Source organism: Symphalangus syndactylus, chromosome 13, assembly GCF_028878055.3.
Source record: "Symphalangus syndactylus isolate Jambi chromosome 13, NHGRI_mSymSyn1-v2.1_pri, whole genome shotgun sequence".
Taxonomy (NCBI): Eukaryota; Metazoa; Chordata; class Mammalia; order Primates; family Hylobatidae; genus Symphalangus; species Symphalangus syndactylus.
This window is the reverse complement of record NC_072435.2, coordinates 118,327,936-118,349,042: the sequence shown is the minus strand read 5'-3', so window position 1 is coordinate 118,349,042 and position 21,107 is coordinate 118,327,936. Positions and strand designations below refer to the sequence as shown.

Sequence of the window (21,107 nt, the reverse complement as noted above, 5' to 3'; positions counted from 1 at the left end):
AGCAACTTTTTTAAAATTACAAAAATGCATACTCATGGCTGGGCACAGTGGCTCACATTTGTAATCCCAGCACTTTAGGAGGCCAAGGCAAGTGGATCGCCTGAGGTCAGGAATTCAAGACCACCCTGGCCAACACGGAGAAACCCTGTCTCTACTGAACACACAAAAAATAGCTGGGCATGGTGGCGCACGCCTGTAGTCCCAGCTACTCAGGAGGCTGAGGCAGAGGTTGCAGTGAGCCAAGATCACGCCACTGCACTCCAAACTGGGTGACAGAGCAAGACTCCGTCAAAAAAAAAAAAATAAAGTCCACCGAGGCCCTCTCATCAGCTTCCATTCCTATTCTCTAGATTCTTATATGCCTTTAGGAGTTTTCTCTGTGTGTGTGTCAGTCTGTGTTCACACATGCATGCATGTGCATCTTAACCCTAATGGGTAATACCATACATATTCTAGTATAATTTGCTGTTCTCACTTCATATCTTGGATATCTTTCCAAATCAGCCCCATAATATTTCGTTCTACGAATACACCCTATTTTCTAACCAGTTCCTGACCTGAGCATTTTTTAAAAAGTCACTTTCAACTTTTGTTACAACCAAAAATGTAGCAGTAAGTGCCTATGCTTGTGCACCTGTTTGGTTATGTGAGACTATCTAAAGATTCCTTATTGAAAGTGTGATTGGGCCAGGTGCAGTGGCTCACGCCTGTAATCCCAGCACTTTGGGAGGCCGAGGCGGGCGGATCACAAGGTCAAGAGATCAAGATCATCATGGCCAACATGGTGAAACCCTGTCTCTACTAAAAATACAAAAATTAGCTGGGCATGGTGGTGCGCACCTGTAGTCCCAGCTACTCGGGACACTGAGGCAGGAGAATCACTTGAACCCGGGAGGTGGAGGTTGCGGTGAGCCAAGATCATGCCACTACACCCCAGCCTGGCGACAGGGCAAGACTCCATCTCAAAAAAAAGAAAGTGTGATTGGATATTAGGAAGTACCCATCACTGCCTATTCCTAGCAATGGTCACACCCCAAAGAAGGCACAAGGACAAGCTGGAAATTGCCTGCCTCCCTGCCCGTGACCACTGCCCTTGAGCGTTTCAGCATTCACCACAGTTAAGAGAGCAGGCACATACATTTGAAAACTACCATCCTGCTTCACCTTAAAGATGCAAAAAGAGTACTCTTTTTTTTTTTTTAAAAACTACAATTTTAAAAGAAGAGCTCTTACCTTCAGGGATATCCTGGGCAAGGCTGATGGCAATAGCCACAGCCCACTCTGGGTTGACTATAGAGAGTAAGTAGGATTCGATGGTCTGCGTGATCTTAGTTATTTCCTTGTTAATCAGTGTTGAGGATTTAGCTTGTGTTAACTTCAGGAGCTTTGGCTTCAGTTTTTTTTCGAAAACATGTTTTGCCGTAGACACATACAGAGTGTCCAGAGAGAACTTCAAAGAAAAGGAAGGTTATGGCTGAAGCACATATTCACATATAAGGTTTTACATGAAAGCAGCAGAAAAATCTTCTATACGGGGTCAGAATTAATTACAGAATACAGAAATGTCTTACAACGTTTTAACCCATTACCTTCATTAATTTCGAAATTAAGAGCAATGTTGGGAAAGATTCTTCACTGAGTTCTGTAGCTAGAAAGGAAACAAGGAAAGTATGATTTGCTTAAGAAAAAAAATTTGGCTATCCAGTAAAATTCATAAAAAGTTAGTGAACACATACAGAGAATTTTCCAGAAGTTCTGTGCTGTGCCAAAGAATATCAGGTGAAAAGGCAGTCTAGTTTGGGCAGCTGATGGCAAAGTTATGACATGTTCCAACATATACTGATATTCTAGATCCACGGGAGGAGAAATTCTTCTGTATGACTTCAGATGTTTCAGAATACTCAATGCCTATATTAAAATAAAAAACTTTTGTCCAGTAAGAGTAACCCAATCCTAAACTGTCACAAAATCATCTAACAGTATATCATCAAAAGTTTCCATTCCTGAGACCATCTTGTTTTCAGAAAGAGGATCAAAACCTTTTCTAGTATTCCCTTTAACATTATTCATCTAAACTAGAATTTATATACAATGATTAAAGGAATCCTATGAGGAGAAACCACTGGTGCCTTGTTGCTGGTAGGATGTTTTGTAAATAAGAGCTTGACAGTTTGTTATCTGCTCTTCAAATAATTTGAGATATAATTCAAAATACTTGATTTCATTTTAAATATAGAGGCTACAGATCTAAATTAATTCTCTACGCTCTTATCTTTATTATGTTTATATTTTATATTACGGAACTTTGTATAATCTTTTGAACTGATATTTTCTTATATAATGTCTTATTAACATAATATTAAAATATTTCTAAAATATTAATTTCTAAAATCAAATTAAAAAGTATAAAAGCCACTATGACCAAAATTCAGAAACGATGAAGAAGTTAATGAAAGTACTGAGACACAATTGAGTAGGTCTTGGACCTACCCATTAATACACAGAGCTGACCTAACTCTCAGTCCCATGGCCTTTTTCACTTCCTACATGGCAAATGTCGCCTTAATTCTTCACAATTAGCTCTGTAGTGACTTCATACTCTTCGACTGCAGGAGAGGTTATTTAAATCACCTCAAAACAGCAAAAAAAGGATGAAGTAATAAAATAGGAATGTCATGAAAATCTTTTTCCTTTTTTAAAGATTTGTAAAGATTTTCAAAAACCTAAAATAAACCACAGAGTTTAAAGGGAATTCAATGGATAATTTGGAAAGGCCTTGGATAATGATATGATTTATGATCCAAATAAAAGCAGAAAGATGATTTTTACATCTTTGATATATTTGTTATACCTGATTAATATTAATATTGGTTATCTTTTCATCAGCTCGTTCTATAACTTTCAGGACAACTTCAATCATTTCATAGTCATAAGGATCCAACTGTATAAAAACAAAAATATATCAAAACTTGATAAGACTTTGCCATGTTGAAATTTCATTCAATTACAATCATCAGCACAGATTACAAATATAAAAATCTCACTGCACTACATTGTTAAATTAATTATTCCCTTAAAAATGAGCTAGAATCGGCCAGGCGCGGCGGCTCACGCCTGTAATCCTAGCACTTTGGGAGGCTAAGGTGGGTGGATCATGAGGTCAGGAGATCAAGACCATCCTGGCAAACATGGTGAAACCCCATCTCTACTAAAAACACACAAAAAAATTAGCTGGGCGTGGTGGCAGGCACCTGGAGTCCCAGCTACTCGGGAGGCTGAGGCAGGAGAATGGTGTGAACCCAGGAGGCAGAGCTTGCAGTGAGCCGAGATCACGCCACTGCACTCCAGCCTGGGCGACAGAGCGAGACTCCATCTCAAAAGTAAATAAATAAATATAAATAAAAAAATAAAGAGCTACAATTTTCTCACCTCTAAAATTACCTGTGAGGATAAACATACATGCTAAAAAAGGTCTCAAAGGCTGTTTTAAAAAACTGCACAAGGCAGTATTGTTTTAGTAAAGAAGGATGCTCTTGCCTGTAATCTCAGCACTTTGGAAGGCCAAGGTGGGTGGATCACCTGGGGTCAGAGTTCAAGACCAGCCTGGCCAACAGGGTGAAACCCCATCTCTACCAAAAATAAAAAAATTAGCTGGGTGTGGTGGCATGCACCTGTAGTCCCAGCTACTTGGGAGGCTGAGGCAGAAGAATCGCTTGAACCTGGGAGGTGGAGGTTGCAGTGAGCTGAGATCACACCACTGCTCTCCAGGCTGAACAAAAGAACCAGACTAAGTCTCAAAAAAAAGAAGGAAGCTCTTAAGATACTAAAAGCATAGAAAGGGTAGGGGTATGGTCAAAATTTTATAAGATTTTGAAATTAAAGTTCCATTTCTTTCATTTACTATGGGAAAATTAGAACAGAAAGAAACTGATCCTTTTCTTAGAAATGACATGAGTAAAACTGTGGGCCTCCAAGCAACTTTCTCAAAGGATTCTGTTTTAGCTCTAACTATATACTATAGTGCAAGAATTAATTGTGTGGCATATATACATATTAACATAAAAAGAAAGGAAGTCAGGCTGGGTACGGTGGCTCATGCCTGTAATCCCAACACTTTGGGAGGCTAAGGCAGGCGGAGCTGAGACCAGCTGGGCCAATATGGCAAAATTCCGTCTCTACTAAAAATACAAAAATTAGCCAGCGTGGTGGTGTGTGCCTGTAGTCCCAACTACTCAGGAGGCAGAGGCAGAAGAATCGCTTGAACCCAGGAGGCGGAGGTTGCAGTGATCCGAGATCGTGCCATTACACTCCAGCCTGGACAACGGAGTGAGATTTCACATTAAAACAACAACAAAAAACAAGTCTTCTCTTTGTTCTTTGTTTCTTTCTACCCACACACCATTACTTTTTTCCTTTTTATTTTTGAGACAGAGTCTCGCTCTATCACCCAGGCTGGAGTGCAATGGTGCAATCACAACTCACTGCAGTCTTGACCTCCTGGGCTCAAGCAATCCCCCCCCTTCAGCTTCCCAAATAGCTGGGACTACAGGCACGTACCACTAGACCTAGCTAATTAAAAAAAATTTTTTGTAGTGACAAATTCTTACTATGTTCCCCAGGCTGGCCTACTTTTTAAATGCCAACAAAAGTCACATGAAAAACATTGAACAAAGTGGGAAGATGAAATATTGTGCCTAGAAAATTTGAGCAAGCTATGTAATTTTTGGCTGAATTACAAGCAAAATATAAAACTGAAATATTGATTTCAGGCTTAAAATTTTATTTCCAGGCTGGGCGCCGTGGCTCACGCCTGTAATTCCGGCACTTTGGGAGGCTGAGGCAGGTGGATCACCTGAGGTCAGGAGTTCATGACCAGCCTGACCAACATGATGAAACCCTATCGCTACTAAATACAAAAAATTAGCTGGACGTGGTGGCGCATGCCTGTAATCCCAGCTACTTGGGAGGCTGAGGCAAGAGAACCTGGGAGGCAGAGGTTGCAACGAGCCAAGACCTGCGCCATTAGACTACAGCCTGGACAACAAGAGCAAAACTCCATCTCAGAAAAAAAAAAAAAAAAAAAAAATTTATTTCCCCACCATTCACCTTCATTTCTCCATTAAACTACCCCCTGACCAAACATTCCGATTCTCAGAAGATCAGAAGATCTCCTAAACAAATACTCAGCAGAAGCCAGGTATAGTCCTTGTAGTTCCAGCTACTCAGGAGGCTGAAGCAGGACGATCACTTGAGCCCAGGAGTTAGAGGCCAACCTGGGAAATATAGTGAGACCCCCTTCTCTTAAAAAAAAAAAACAAATCAGACAAAAGCATAAAAACATATATGAAGGTATTAATTATAACATTTATAATAATAAAATTTACCCAGCCATACCCAGACAACATAGTGAGATTCATCTTCACAAAAAATTTTTTTTAAACATTTAAAAAATTTTAAAAATTAAAAAAATTACCGGGGTATGGCAGCATGCACCTACAGTTCCAGCTATCTGGGAGGCTGAAGTAGAAGGATCACTTCAGCCCAGGAGGTCAAGGCTGCCATGAGCCATGTTCACACCACTGCACTCCAGCCTGGGTGACAGTGAGACCCTATCTCAAAAAAAAAAAAAAAAAAAAAGAAAAAAAGAAAAAGAAAAAGAAAAAAGACATTTCCGGCAGAACCATGGAACCATGAAAAAGAAATTGTTTCTTTTGAGATAGATGTGTATGTATTGACATATAATGACAATATGTTAAGTGAAAAAAGAGGGTCACAGAAGAGTATATTTAGTTTAAGACAGTTACTATACCACACTATTAACATTTTCATCTCTAGAGAGTGGGGTTATAGGGAAATTGCTTGTTTTGATTTATACATTTCTCTCTAGCTCATCTAAATTCAAAGAATGTGTAAGGTTTTCAAAAATCTGGGGAAGAAAAGCTATTTCTATTTTGAAAAATGGGAAAATTGTATTTAACTTTGTTAAAAATATAGAAATCAAGAGAATATTTCAAATTAAAAGTTGATAAAAATATAGACTTTTACATCCAGTTCGTTACTAATGTATCTAATTAGTAAGGGTGGGAGGGATGACTGAGATGACTCGATTCATTTCACTGTGTGTCTACCTTATGTAGTATTCCACTAAGACTGATGACCAAATCTTTTGTGCTCGTCAGTAAAGGAACCATCTCAAGGGCTTTGGCCAGGAGTTTGGGATGCCGCCGCTTCGCAGAGTCCATGCTTGCATCTCCCTGGCCTTGGCTGGCATTTGTGTTGTGGAGCAGTGTTTCAATGAAGAGCTGAAGAACCGCATTGCAGTCCAACTGAAATGTGCTAAAAGAAGCATTCAATACACACCAATCTCCCTATCTGCAGGCATTTCCATGCAAAGTATCTGACAAAACACTTGGGTACATGCTTCCATTGTTGAAATTTAACCTTGTCATTGTCCAGTCTCAAAATCAGACAAACTACCTGTCATCAAAGCTAATTATTGCCTTTTAAAAATCAGATATTAGGCCGGGCGCAGTGGCTCACACCTGTAATCCCAGCACTTTGGGAGACCAAGGTGAACAGATCACGAGGTCAGGAGTTTGAGACCAGCCTGGCCAACACGGTGAAACCCCATCTCTACTAAAAATACAAAAATTAGCCAGGCATGGTGGCGCATGGCTGTAGTCCCAGCTACTCGGGAAGCTGAGGCAGGAGAATTGCTTGAACCCGGGAGGTGGAGGTTGTGGTGAGCCAAGATTGCGCTACTGCACTCCAGTTTGGGCAACAGAGCAAGACTCCATCTCAAAAAAAAAAAAAAATCAGGTATTATTCCTGGTGGGTGTGTAAACTGTTAGAATATTGGAGAGAAATCTGTAATAAAATTGAAAATATTCATGCTCTTTAGTATAACAATGCAACATTTACAAATTTCACCTAAGAAGAAAAAGATACACGTTAGTAAGGATGTCTTCTGCAGCAACTCTTTGTAATAATTAAAAGCTGAAAACAGTTTATACCTATGAGTGCCTACACATCAAAAAAGTAGAAAAAATTCACAAACAACCTAACAATACATCTTAAAGAAGTAGAAAAGGAAGAGCAAACCAAACAAAATTAGTAAAAGAAAAGAAGTAATAAAGATCAGAGCAGAAATAAATGAAATTGAAACAAAAACAATACCAAGGATCAACAAAACAAAAAGTTGGATTTTTTTTGTTTTTTTGAGACAGGGTCTCATTCTGTTCCCTAGGCTAAAGTGCAGCGGCATGATCAAGGCTCACTGCAGTCTCAACCTCCTGGGTTCAAGTAATCCTCCCACCTCAACCTCTCAAGTAGCTGGAACTACAAGCATAAGCCACAACACTCAGTGAATTTTTTTATTTTTGTAGAGATGGGGCTCTCACTATGTCACCAAGGCTGGTCTCCAACTCCTGGCCTCAAGTGATCCTCCCGCCTTGGCCCCGCAAAGTGTTGGGATTATAGGTGTTAGCCACCATACCTGGCCAAAAAGCTGTTTTTTTTTTTTTTTCAAAGATAAAAAAAAATCAGGCTGGGCACGGTGATTCACGCCTGTAATCCCAGCACTTTGGGAGGCCGAGGCAGGTGGATCACTTGAGGTCAGGAGTTGGAGACCAGTCTGAACAATATGGTGAAACCCCATCTCTACCAAAAATACAAAAATTAGGCCAGGCATGGTGGCTCACGCCTGTAATCCTAGCACTTTGGGAGGTCGAGACGGGTGGACTGCCTGAGCTCAGGAGTTCGAGACCAGCCTGGGCAACATGGTGAAACCCCATCTCTACTAAAATACAAAAAATTAACCCAGCGTGGTGGTGAGCGCCTGTAATCCCAGCTACTCAGGAGGCTGAGGCAGGAGAATCACTTGAACCCAGGAGGAGACAAGATTGCGCCACTGCACTCCAGCCTCGGTGACAGAGTGAGACTCCATCTCAAAAAAAAAAAGAATCTGGTTACTATAGACAAAATGACAACCGAAATGCCTTTTTAGACCCTATTAATAAGACAGTGATAGTTTAATTTGCTATACAGAGTAACTAAAATATCAATAAAAGGCTTAAGTACCACCATTTTCAAGTCACTCTCTGATATTCTAAAGGTTATCTAAATTTATTCAGGTAGACCGCCTGAGGCAGAAGTGTCACTATCATATGAATACAAATCATCAATGCCACATAAGTAGAATAATTATGAAATTAACTTGACATTATAGCTATTTAAATTTCAAAAAAGTGTCCTGCACCATAAAACATCACAGAAGAATCTAGCAGAAGTTCAAATTAATAAAAAAGATAAGAGTGTGCGTATCCTATTCTGGATTTATAACACTAAACTGAAGAATGACATAGTTTTATTATTTCAAACTACTCTTTAGTCAGTGCTCCTTCAAGCTATGGGCAGCCTATAGTCCTTGACTTACAGGTACTGGATGGTGACAGCCACGGTCTTTCCCCACTATCCACAGAGACAAAGAACTAGATGCCTGCCCGGTGCAGGAAATGCACCAAGCAGTTTCATTCTCAATAACTCAGATTCCATTAATCTGTTACAAATCAGATGGGGGTTATAGCACCCATAATATTTTAGAAGCTGTCATTAATAATTTGACCTTGAGCAGGTCACATACTATGGGTTTTCCTCATATATCAACTGGCAACATATGCAATAAGAACTGTAAAAATTAAATGAGGTGACGTATCTGAAAGCATTCTGAAACCAGAAAACGAGTCCTTGTATTTACTAGTTAGAAACATCTGAGATATAAATTACAAATCATTTATCCCTACTCATCAAAGTAAGCTGAATCTATAAATAACACATTTTATCTTAGTTCTAAAAATTCTTGTTCACACCTATAATCCCAGTACTTTGGGAGGCCGAGGCGGGTGAATCACTTGAGGTCAGGAGTTCGGGACCAGCGTGGCCAACATGGTGAAACCCCATCTCTATTAAAAATATAAAAATTAGCCAGGTGTGGTGGTGCATGCCTGTAATCCCACCTACTTGGGAGGTTGAGGCCAGAGAATCGCTTGAAGGTGGAGGTCGCGGTGAGCAGAGATTGCGCCACTGCACTCCAGCCTGGGTGACAGAGGGAGACTCCGTCTCAAATAAATAAATTAATTAAATAAAAATTCTTTTATAAATACTTTTAATAGGAAAATAGAAATTCTCCCTAAATCATACTTTTCATTAATTTTTAAGATTACTTTGCTCCCTAGTTAACCTGATTTAGAAGTTTATTACTCAGAAGACTATTCTCCAACTTTTCTGATCATAGGAATCACCTGAGCTCCTATTAGAGACCAGCGATTTCTAGGCCTCGGTCCAGACCCACTGAGTCACAACTGCCAGAGAGGCCCAGAAACCTGCATTTGAAATCAAGTGCCCTAGGCAATGCTTATCAGGAGACAAGTTTGGGAAACACTAAATAGTGAATTTAAATGGTGATATCAAAAGAGATTCTAATTTGATTTCATATTTACTCAGTTTGGGAATGAGCAAAAGAAAATATCAGCAGTCCATGGACCTCATAAAATAATCATCGTTATTACTGTGTTCTTGCAATAACAATTACCAGTTTGTTAACAGCAAAAATACCGTTAATGTTTAAAGAATTACCTGCAATATTCCAAAATGAGGCTTGTGTCCATATCTATATTCTCCACAAGAGCTTTAATGAGGTCTTTCTTGGTGAGAAAATGTTGCCTGAAAACTGGCTGAAAAGAAATCTAGAAACAAAAAGAAAAAAACAAACCAAAAAAACCCTCTACATTGAAATGTATCAAAGTAAGGGCAACATGATGACTTGCCTTCTTAGTATCCATTTTTAAAAAGAAACATTTGTCTATAGCTCCTCCAATTTCACACTACCCAACCCAGCCATCATTCTGAGATTTGAGGTGTACATGGCTCCGAAACTCCTCTTAGTCATCCTAACCATTGCCTCTTCATCTGAAAAGTTTGATTGTTAATGTCAGCAGAACATCGGTTCCATTACTGCAGAAGAATTAAGCTTCAAAACATATAGCATTTCTGTACTAGTTACCTTCCTGATAAGTCAACTGTTTGCAAATAAACTGTCTTATATTTTTGGTAAAGAAAAGAGGGTTTTGGCTCATGCCTATAATCCCAGCACTTTGGGAGGCTGAGGTGGGTGGATCACCTGAGGTCAGGAGTTTGAGACCAGCTTGGCCAACATGGAAACCCTGTCTCTACAAAAAAATACAAAACAATTAGCTGGGCACAGTGGTGCATGCCTGTAGTCCCAGCTACTCAGGAGGCTAAGTTGGGAGGATCACTTAGGCCCTAGAGGTCAAGGCTGCAGTGAGCCGTGATAATGCCACTGCACTCCAGCCTGGGTGACAAAGTGAGATCCTGACAAAGACAAGATCACGCCCTGCCTGCTTGTCTGTTCTTTTACAATGTCAAAAATAAAGGGCAAGGCTGGGCGAGGTAGCTCACGTCTGTAATCCCAGCACTTTGGGAGGCCGAGGTGGGCAGATCACGAAGTCAAGAGATGGGAGACCATCCTGACCAATACAGTGAAACCCCATCTCTACTAAAATACAAAAAATTAGCCAGGCGTGGTGGTGCTCACCTGTAGTCCCAGCTACTTGGGAGGCTGAGGCAGGGGAATGGCCTGAACCCGGGAGGCGGATGTTGCAGTGAGCTGAGATCGTGCCACTGCACTCCTGCCTGGCAAAAGAGCAAGACTCTGTCTCAAAAAAAAAAAAAAAAAAGAAAAAAGAAAGAAAAATAAAGGCCATTTACGTTCCCTCTGCTAGGAGTTCTTGAAGCATGGTATAGCTGTATATACATTTTAATATTATCTTTAAATAACAGCAGCAGAAAACAAAAGTATGAGGCTAAAGGCTAGGCCTGAAATAGCATAAATGTCAATTGATACTAGATATATACCTATAAATGAGAAAGTTAAGCAGCTGAAAATGTCAGGCCCCTTTTAATTTCCTTAAAAATACAGAAAAAAGGAAATGAGGCAAAAAGTTCCTTATTTCTTTGAAAGCACCTATGTGTGTACTTAATAAAATGTATGAGGCAGTACACATACACTCTCTTCCCAAAAGTAAAGGACAACAAAATCTTTGTTTTAAATTTTCCAACTGGGTAATTATCAGAATCGATGACAGCAGTACAAAGAATACTCACACCAAGTTTACCAAGACGAATGCCCCACTGGGCATCAGTACTGAGTTCACGGAACTTAAGCCCCATTTCTATTTCCTGATAGAGACTTGCCAGCTCAGAGCCCACGAGAGATATTGCCTAAAAAGTTAAAATAGAATTAAAGTTCAATCATAAGTAGAATGTATTCTTATAACATCTTTTAGATGAAACACAACAATAAAAATCATAACTTTCTTTGTGATAGCCGTGTAGAATGTTACGTATTATTTTGTACACAGTCGTTACTTCTTATGTAATATTTAGGTAATTCAGCTTTTTGTATAATGCTATACATTTAGCCTGGCTTTCCTTTATAATAAAAGGCCAAATTTTAGTTATCTTGCAAGAAAATCCCCATAAAAGGCAAATTTTAACACAATATCCAAGAGAAATTTTCTATCTGTTAAACTTATCCTACAAAAACAAACTGATTCATGGGTCTAGGTTCAACTACACCAAAATAAGATTTGAGGTTCTGAGGGTGTACACAGATTTTAAGAAATTAAAAAACTGTAATTCTTTGGGTTGAACAATGCTCATAACTTGCATATACAGGCAACAGTATGTCACCAGTCAAGCAGAAGTTGGTAGAAATCACGAGTTAGCTCAACATTTCTTCTACTAAATCTTTAAGACCAGGTGGCAAAACCAACTTCATTTCTGCCCCTAAATCTTGAATACTTCAAGAATTGAAGGTGTGCTTCCTTAGGACATACCAAGATTTTGTCGTAATTCTGCCATGCTTTATCTATGAGCTTCCAGAGATTTTCAAACACATCTTTTTGAGGTAAGAGAGTGCAGTAACCCAACGCCAGGTCAAGATCTACCAAGCGACAATTAAATACCTACGGGAAGAAAGCAGCAAAAGAAGCAAATTCTTCACAATCAAAACGGAATTAACTTTGTTCACAAAGGGCAGAAATACAAATAAAGAGGAATAATTTTAATTTGTAATTAAAAAAAACTTTTTAAAGAAAAAAAACAGAATTCAGTGTCTCAAGGTTTATTTACCACTAAATTGAATTATAGACACTACGGAAGAACAAGTGTTTCATGAAAAGTTATAGTAACATAGTTCTAATGTGTTTGCTTAGGTTTAATGTCCTTTATCACTATCCGAAGAGTAAGGAAAGCAACTACAAGTTCTATAGGGCACTGAAATATTTAGGGGTAAAGAGCCATAATGTATGTAACTAAATCATAAATACAAAAAATATATACAAAATATGAAATTATTTTATATATAAATAGAAAAACAGAGAAAGAGAGCATGCCAGAAAATGATAAAGCAGTAAAGGGTATACCAAAGATCTTTGTACTATTCTTAAAATTTTCCTGAAACTTTGAAATTATCTCCAAATAAAAAATTTTAGGCCAGGTGCAGTGGCTCATGCCTATAATCTCAGCACTTTGGGAGGCTGAGGAGGGTGGATCACGAGGGTCAGGAGATCGAGACCATCCTGGCTAACACCGTGAAACCCCGTCTCTACTAAAAATACCAAAAATTAGCCAAGCGTGGTGGCGGGCACCTGTAGTCCCAGCTACTCAGGAGGCTGAGGCAGGAGAATGGCGTGAACCCGGGAGGCAGAGCTTGCAGTGAGCCGAAATCGTGCCACTGCACTCCAGCCTGAATGAGAGTGCGAGACTGTGTCTCAAAAAAAAAAAAAAAAAAAAAAATTGGGGGCCCGGGCACAATATCATGCCTGTATTTTCAGCATTTCAGGAGACCAAAGTGGAAGGACTGCTTGAGGCTAAGAGTCCAAGACCAGCCTGGGCAACATAGTGAGACCTGTCTCTACAAAAAATTTTTAAAAATTAGCCAGGCATGGTGGTGCACCAGCAGCCCCAGATACTCAGGAGGCTGAGCAGCAGGAGGGTTGCTTGAGCCCATGAGTTCAAGGCTGCAGTAAGCTATGATGGTGTCTCTGCACTATAGCCTAGGTGACAGAATGAGACCCTGTCTCCAAAAAAAAAAAAAAACCAAAATTTTTTTAAAGAAGTAATCTGACAAATGAAAATTAAATGCCTAATGCAACTATATTTTCATCATAGTTGATGAAATATTAAATATTTCTAATATTTAAAAAATCTAATAAAAAATCAAATATTTAAAATATTAGAATCTTTTAAAAAATAAAGGGTAATGGAAAATTAGGATTTCTGCAATAGAAATAAGTAAAAGGATCATTGGAATGCTTTAATCTGTAAAATAAATAACTACAGAGTGGGGCACAGTTGTTCATGCCTATAATCTCAGTGACTTGGGAGGCTGAGCCAAGAGGATCACTTGAGCCCAGAAGTTCAAGGCTGCAGCAAACTATGATCATACTACTGCACTCCAGCCTGGGTGACAGAGAAAAACCTCATCTCTAAAAAATAAATAAATATAAATATAAGTAACCAAAATCAGGAGACGACAGTGGACAAGATTGACTACTATTTCATAAAAGCTCTACAGCATGTCAATTACCATAATAAAAAATACAACTGATTAGCTATGACAGTTTCTTGAAGTTTTTGAATAGTAAAATACTACTGTACTGAATAATAAACTATTGAGTCATATGCAGTTAACTGAGGTAAAAGGCAAAAAAAAAACCCAAAATTTTTACCAAGAACAAATACTTACTTTGTGCAGTAGTGTTGTAGCATTTTCCCTGATAAATATAACAGCTTTTTCTTTCAATTCCATAACAACATGCCTTGATTTAACTAATGCAGTCTCTCCAAATAACTTTTAGAAAAGAAGAAAAAAATACTTAGGTCTAGTTCTATATATCATTCTGAAAATTTTTTCAAATATTAAGGAACTTTGGTGAAAATTCATCATTATATCCAAAAAGTATCAGAATTTAACCTATAGTGATAGAAAGGGGTGGGGGACTGACTGGGAGGGAGCAAAGAGGAAGCATTAAAAATACACTAAGTCAAAAAAAAAAATACACTAAGTCTTCACTGTGGTGCTGGTGACAAGGTGAATACATTGGCTGATACACTTAAAATGTGCATTTTAATTTTCAAAGTTATACCTCAATATGGTTCATTAAAAAAGAGCCAGCATTTAATACATATCAACAGCGTAGTAGAAATGAAGACAACTCCCTCTGAGGCCCAGCTTCATAAGCAAGTTATCAACAGTTAGTTTGTCTTCTAGAATCTCTTCAATGATGCTCAATGATACTCTCAGAAGTAATTATAACAATTTGGCCATTTAGGTGATAAAAAAACAAACAGCAGATATTTTGACCAAATGTGGTATAGTGGACACTGCACTGACTAGAGTGTGAAGACTTACCACTACAATATAAAACCTTGGGTAACTTATTCCACCTCCCTGAATCTGAGCTGAGTTTCCACATTTGTAAACTGGAAACTCTCAGGGCTGTTGTAAAGAATGAGTATGAAAATGTGTGCAGGCACCTTATTCCCACACTAGATTCTCAGAGATGTTCAACAAATGTTCTTAAATCTGACGAATTACCAATTTCCTTGCTACAAAGACAATAGGAAAACGTGGACTCCAAATTCCTTTGTTAGAGCTTTTACATCTATATTCACCACAAGACAAAGTATTTGTTCTTGAAGCTATACCTTTTCACTCAAACCGGTATTCATGAAGTTTGACACAGAGTGCTGAAGACAGGTACCAAATGAACCAACCACAAATCTTAGGGCCAGCTCCCATTGGCTAGATTCCTGAAGATTCTGAAGCAGGGCAGAGATGGAATTTATAACAGGTAAAACAAGGCCATCTCCTGCAGAGTGATAAAGGATTTTAATATTTAGATTTTTTAAACAAAGAAAGATCATATTATTGAAAACTGTTTTCAGGGACAGCCTGCTTCTTCAATACAGATAACAGTCATGGAGTTTGTTCTCAAAGTTAGTTAATGAGAAGTTAACATGAGGCTTGACTTAAACCAGAAAATAACTAAGTCCACTAGTTAATGAGATACTTTGATTGTAACTTGCCTATTTTAATTGAGATGTTTAAATTTTTAGCTGAGGAAAAACCATTTCTCCATTTGAAAGATAAAAATTTATAAACAAATTCATAGAAGTTAACACTATAAGCCAAATCACATAATCTACTGAACTTTTAAACAAATAAGAATGTAAAAATAATAACAATTACATTAAGGATATTAAATCACATTCATATTTAGAATTTCAAGAAATTTCTAGAACTATGATTTTTTGTTTTTTTAGAGATATAGTCTTCTGTTGCCCAGGCTGAAGTACAGTAGTGCCATCATAGCTCATTGCAGCCTGGACCTCCTGGGCTCAAGAGATCCTCCCATCTCAGCCTCCCAGGTAACCAGGACTACAGGCGCACACCACCATTTCTTTCTATTAAGAAATCTTAAGGACGGACGTGGTGGCTCACGCCTGTAATCCCAGCACTTTGGGAGGCCGAGGCAGGTGAATCACCTGAGGTCAGGAGCTCAAGACCAGGCTGGCCAACATGGTGAAACCCTGTCTCTACTAAAAATACAAAAGAACTAGCTGGGCGTGGTGGCACATGCCTGTAATCCCAGCTACTTGGGAGGCTGAGGCAGGAGAACTGCTTGAACCCGGGAGGTGGAGAGGTTGCAGTGAGCTCTGATCATGCCATTGCACTGGCCATTGCACCTGGGCAACAGAACAAGACTCTCTCTCAAAAAAAAAATTAAAAAATAAAATAAAATAAATAAATAAATAAATAAATAAATAAATAAATAAATAAACCTTAACAGAATGCCATATATTTCGTATGCCAAATACCTTCATTAAGGGAGCAGTATGGCAAACTGGTAGACTCCAAGGGATATCTCTTGCTTTCTACAAAAGATAATAAAACGTTAAACAACACTAAATAGATGGCCACACTAAAAGCCCAGACTTCATCACTATGCAATACATCCATGTAACAAAATAGCACTTGGACCCCTTAAATTTATACAACTAATAAATAAATAAATAACACTAAAGAAAATAACCCTCACACAGCACATACACGCACAGATGTGTAAATATTTCACTATTATAAAAAAAGTTCTAAAGCAAACTGATGCTTTAAAAATAAATAGATACACACAGGAAAATGCACAGGTAAGTGTATAACCTGATAAACGTCCAGAGACTGAAGAAGCAGCATCCAGATCAAGAAACAGAACATCGGCCGGGCGCGGTGGCTCACGCCTGTAATCCCAGCACTTTGGAAGGCTGAAGCGGGCAGATCACTTGAGGTCAGGAGTTTGAGACCAGCCTGGCCAACATGGTGAAACCCCACCTCTACTAAAAATACAAAATTAGCCGGGCGTGGTGGCATGAGCCTGTAATTCCAGCTACCTGGGAGGCTGAGGCACGATAATTGCTTGAACCCAGGAGGCAGAGGTTGCAGTGAGCTGAGATCATGCCACTGCACTCCAGCCTGAGTGACAGAGCAGGACTCCGTCTCAAAAACAAAACAAAACAAACAAACAAAAAAGAAACAAAATATTGCCAGCTCCCCAGCCCCCTCCTTTCCTTTTCCCACCCTCAAGGGTAACCACTGCCCTGACTTCAAACAGCACCAGCTTAGTCCTAGCCTGTGTTTGTACTTTACATACATGAAATCACATAGTATTTATTCTTTTGTATCTGCTTCTTTAGCTCCACATTATGCCTATAAGGTTCACCCACATTACTGTGTGTAGTTCTAGCTCCAAACCTTTACAGTTTAAATTTACGTAAGACAGAAATACATAGAAAATAATGACACAAGATTTACCAGCTAGAGGGACAAGAGATGAAATCAGTTCATAAATCACCGGAAGCACCATCTGTGACTCAAGAACAATTCCATCTTCACTGAAGAAGTCACTGTAAGACCACTCTTCATACGGATCTTTATGTGTCCCAAAAGAAGCCTAGGTGCCAAAGCATACAAAAAAGAGAGAAGTCAGTATGCTGTACAACACATTGTTTCTTCTGGTCTATGGCTTATAGAAATTTCATTTTAAGTTAAACTCTAACAGAAGGACAATGCCGAGGGAGGCCTTGCTGGAGGCCCAGTGTTTTGAAAGATAGTGCAAATTAAAGCCAATAAAGTGACTGGAACAGAGAAGTGGCCTCATGCCCTTATGTTGTTTTCCAGTCTAGGGTAAGAAAATATAAGACATGGATTCAGTATTTTCATAAACTTTGCAAATGATTAAAAAACGGGCCAGGTGCAGTGGCTCATGCCTGTAATCTGAGCACTTTGAGAGGCTGAGGTGGGGGAATCACTTGAGCCCAGGAATTGAAGACCAGCCTAGGCAAGATGGTGAGACCCTGTCTCCGCAAAAAAAAATTTTTTTTTAATTAGTCAGATCGTGGTGGCACACCCTTGTAGTCCCAGCTACTCAGAAGGCTGCGGTGGGAGGACTGTTTAAGCCCAGTTCAAGACTGCAGTAAGCCTTGATCATGCCACTGCACTCCAGTCTGGGTGACAGAGCAAAACCCTGTCTGAAAAAAAAAAAAAAAAGGTGCATAATGGGTTGCCCGGGATTTGAGGGAAAAAACTCAAAAGTAACTTACTTTCATGAGGATTCCACAGTCATCCATTTGGCATTGTCTGGAAAGCTCTACAGCCATTAAAGTATGTTTACATAGTTCTAAAGCATCTAGTAAAAAATCTGAAACAAAATGGAGAAAAATCATTAAACTCATTTTTCATGTCTTTAGGATAATGAAAACAACCTTCTTACAATTACCATTTAAAATTCTAAGGAAGGCCACAATGTAGATAGAAAGGTTCTATATAGCTTTGACTACCCTAAAAAGTTAAACTTTTTCTCAAGCTTGGCTTGAAAATAAGATCAGATATGGGAGGCAAGGAATTTCATAATCCTACAAAAGTGAGTAATGTCAACAGTCAGAAATGACATTGTTAGTATTCTGAAATACTTTCAAACAATAATCCTCAAAGAGAATCAATTATAAGCTTCCCTTTGTGAAATGCAGATACTATCTCTAGTCTGACTACCGTGATGTCCAATTGTAAAGAGACAGCATTTGGGAGACAAGTATGACATGAACCAGAGAATATAAAACTAAGTATATTATAAATATTGTCACCTGGACTGCAAATGGTGGCAGCTTGGCTTGCTAGATCATGTATCATGGAAGGAAGATTCAGTCCCACAGGCACTGTCACTGGGACATTATCAGCCAACATCTGACAAAGCTTCTGACACGTCAGAAACAGCAATTTCCCAGTGTCAGCATTGCAGTGATACTTAAACAAGTCTCTTTGGAAGAAAGAAAGTATTGGTAGTTAGAATACTGACATTGAAAGTAAACACATGGTCTTTCTTGGATTAATATATCACCACCACCACCAACACATTAAATGTCTTTTAAATGTTCTCATGGTATATAGTGTAGTTTTTCTTTTGTTTTTTTTTTGAGACAGGCTCTAGCCCTACCGCCTAGGCAAGAGTGCAGTGGCACAATCATGGCTCACTGCAGCCTCAACCTCCAGGGTCAAGCAATCTTCCCACTTCAGCCTCCCAAGTAGCTGAGACTACAGGTGTGTGCCACCACACTTGGCTAATTTTTAAATTTTTTTTGTAGAGAGATGAGCTCTCACTATGTTACCCAGGCTGGTCTCAAACACCTGGGCTCAAGTAATCCTCCTGCCTCGGCCTCCCAAATTGCTGGGATTACAGGTGTGAGTCACCATGCCCAGCCTGTTTTTCTTTTTCTGAGACTGAGTCTCACTCTGTCACCCAGGCTGGAGTCTCGACTGGCATGGTCTCGGCTCACTGCAACCTCCACCTCCCAGGTTCAAGCAAACTCTCCTGCCTCAGCCTCCCAAGTAGCTGGGATTAGAGGCGCCCACCACCACACCCGACTAACAGTTGTATTTCTAGTAGAGACAAGGTTTCACTGTGTTGGCCAGGCTGGTCTTGAACTCCTGACCTCAAGTGATCTGCCCACCTCAGCCTCCCCAAGTGCTGGGATTACAGGCGTGAGTCACCACACCTGGCCCCAGCCTGTTTTTCAAATGACTAAGGATACCATTAAATGCTGAAGTGCACAGTAACCTAAATTTAACGGTTATGTTACCTAACTCTGCAGTATTGCTTACTTACCTTTTATGCTACTACTTTCTGACACTGAGGCCCAAAATACACCCTGAAAGTGAGAAATCAAGAATAGCTTCTGTGAAAAAAGAGTGTCACTGGCCCTACCTTTATGACTGAAGAAAGAAATCAGGCAATTGTTACTTTCTTTCTTTTTTTGAGACGGAGTCTCACTCTGTAGCTCGGGCTGGAGTGCAGTGGTGTGATCTCGGCTCACTGCAACCTGCCACGATCCTGCCTCAGCCTCCCTAGTAGCTGGGACTATAGGCACGTGCCACCATGCCTGGCTAATTTTTTGTATTTTTAGTAGAGACAGGGTTTCACCATGTTAGCCAGGATGGTCTTGATCTCCTGACCTTGTGATCCGCCTGCCTCGGCCTCCTAAAGTTATGGGATTACAGGTATGAGCCACCGCGCCCAGCCGCAATTTACTTTCAGAGAAGCTATGCAATTCAGGGATCTGGAATGTCACCTGCATTTTTTCAGTGCTGTTTTGATGTTCCCATCTTTCAAGGCTCTCAAGGTCAGCTCTGCCTCCAGCTCTTGTTTGGACATCTGCAGGGCCAGCGCCTGTCTGTGCAGCTTTGATTCCATGCTTGGGCTCCTCACCTCAGCAGCTATGGGCTCTGGGGTGCTCCCGGGTTTGTGTTTCGCCTGTGCAACTTCGTGAGCTTTAATGTGCTGCTCACGGAGATATGCTACCAGGGAACTATTGCTATAATCTTCAAATGAAAGGAAGACCTCAAAGTTCTCCTGTAGCAAAGGTAAGCAAGACAAAGTCCCAAGTCTGTTTAATCTATTGTTTAAAATAATCATTTTTATTAGTTTTTTTTTTTTCATAATTTCAACTTTTATTTTAGATTCAGGGGTACATGTCTGGGCTTGTCACCTGGCTATATTGTGTGATGCTGAGGTTTGAGGTATAACTGATCCCATCACCCAGCATAGTAACTGATGGGTAGTTTTTTGACCTTTGCCCTCCTCCCCTCCCCACCTCAGCCAGGTAGTTCCCAGTTGTTTACATCCATCCATTCATTCATTTATTTTAAGGCAGGGTTTCACTCTGTTGCCCAGGCTGGAGTGCAGTGGTACAAACACAGCTCCTGCAGCCTCCACCTCCTAGTCTCACACCACCTTCTTGCTTCAGCCTCCAAAGTAGCTGGGACTACAGGCACACATCACCACGCCCAGCTAATTTTTGTTATTTTTAGTAGAGATGAGGTCTCACTATGTTGCCTAGGCTAGTCTCAAACTCCTGAGCTCAAGTGATCCTCTAGCCTCATTCTCCCAAAGCGTTGGGATTACAGGCATGAGCCACTGCACCTGGCCTCCAGATGCTTTTCACAGAGAAAGCTATTTACAGCTGGTCTCAAATTTTTGGGTCATAGGACTCCTTTACACACTTAATTGTATGATTCCACTTATATGAAATAGCTAGAATAAGCAAATTCACAGCAACAGAAAGTAGAGATAACCAGTGGCTGTGGGAAGACAGGAAAGGGGAGTTATTGTTTCATGGCTACAGAGTTTCTGCTCAGGGTGATGAAAAAGTAGACAGAGGTGATGGTTGCACAACATTGTGAATGCAATTAACACCACTGAATTACAAACTAAATAACTGTTAACGTGGAAAATTTTGTTGTAAGTATTTTAACAAAATTAATAATGCGTCCAGGCACGGTGGCTCACACCTATAATCCCAGCACTTTGGGATGCTGAGGCGGGCAGATCGCTTGAGGCCAGGAGTTTGAGACCAGCCTGGCAAACATGGCAAAACCCCGTCTCTATTAAAAATATCAAAACCATCTAGGTGTGGTG

At 39.8% G+C, this 21,107-nt stretch overlaps 1 protein-coding gene across 5 annotated transcripts in view; it reads right to left on the bottom strand.

The window, feature by feature from the left end:
* Positions 1–21,107, bottom strand: part of KNTC1 (kinetochore associated 1) — a 100,440-nt gene that overhangs the window by 25,465 nt on the left and 53,868 nt on the right. For all 5 annotated transcript variants that reach the window (XM_055236952.2, XM_055236951.2, XM_063614602.1 and 2 more), the window contains 15 exons: positions 19,762–20,042; positions 18,280–18,452; positions 17,740–17,837; positions 16,952–17,090; positions 15,964–16,020; positions 14,791–14,954; positions 13,829–13,933; positions 11,916–12,044; positions 11,182–11,298; positions 9,634–9,743; positions 6,129–6,336; positions 2,852–2,941; positions 1,737–1,908; positions 1,590–1,648; positions 1,234–1,450 (listed from right to left, as the gene is read on the bottom strand). In XM_055236952.2, the coding sequence (XP_055092927.1) occupies positions 1,234–1,450; positions 1,590–1,648; positions 1,737–1,908; positions 2,852–2,941; positions 6,129–6,336; positions 9,634–9,743; positions 11,182–11,298; positions 11,916–12,044; positions 13,829–13,933; positions 14,791–14,954; positions 15,964–16,020; positions 16,952–17,090; positions 17,740–17,837; positions 18,280–18,452; positions 19,762–20,042 (2,119 nt within the window). The remainder of the gene's footprint in view (positions 1–1,233; positions 1,451–1,589; positions 1,649–1,736; positions 1,909–2,851; positions 2,942–6,128; positions 6,337–9,633; positions 9,744–11,181; positions 11,299–11,915; positions 12,045–13,828; positions 13,934–14,790; positions 14,955–15,963; positions 16,021–16,951; positions 17,091–17,739; positions 17,838–18,279; positions 18,453–19,761; positions 20,043–21,107) is intronic.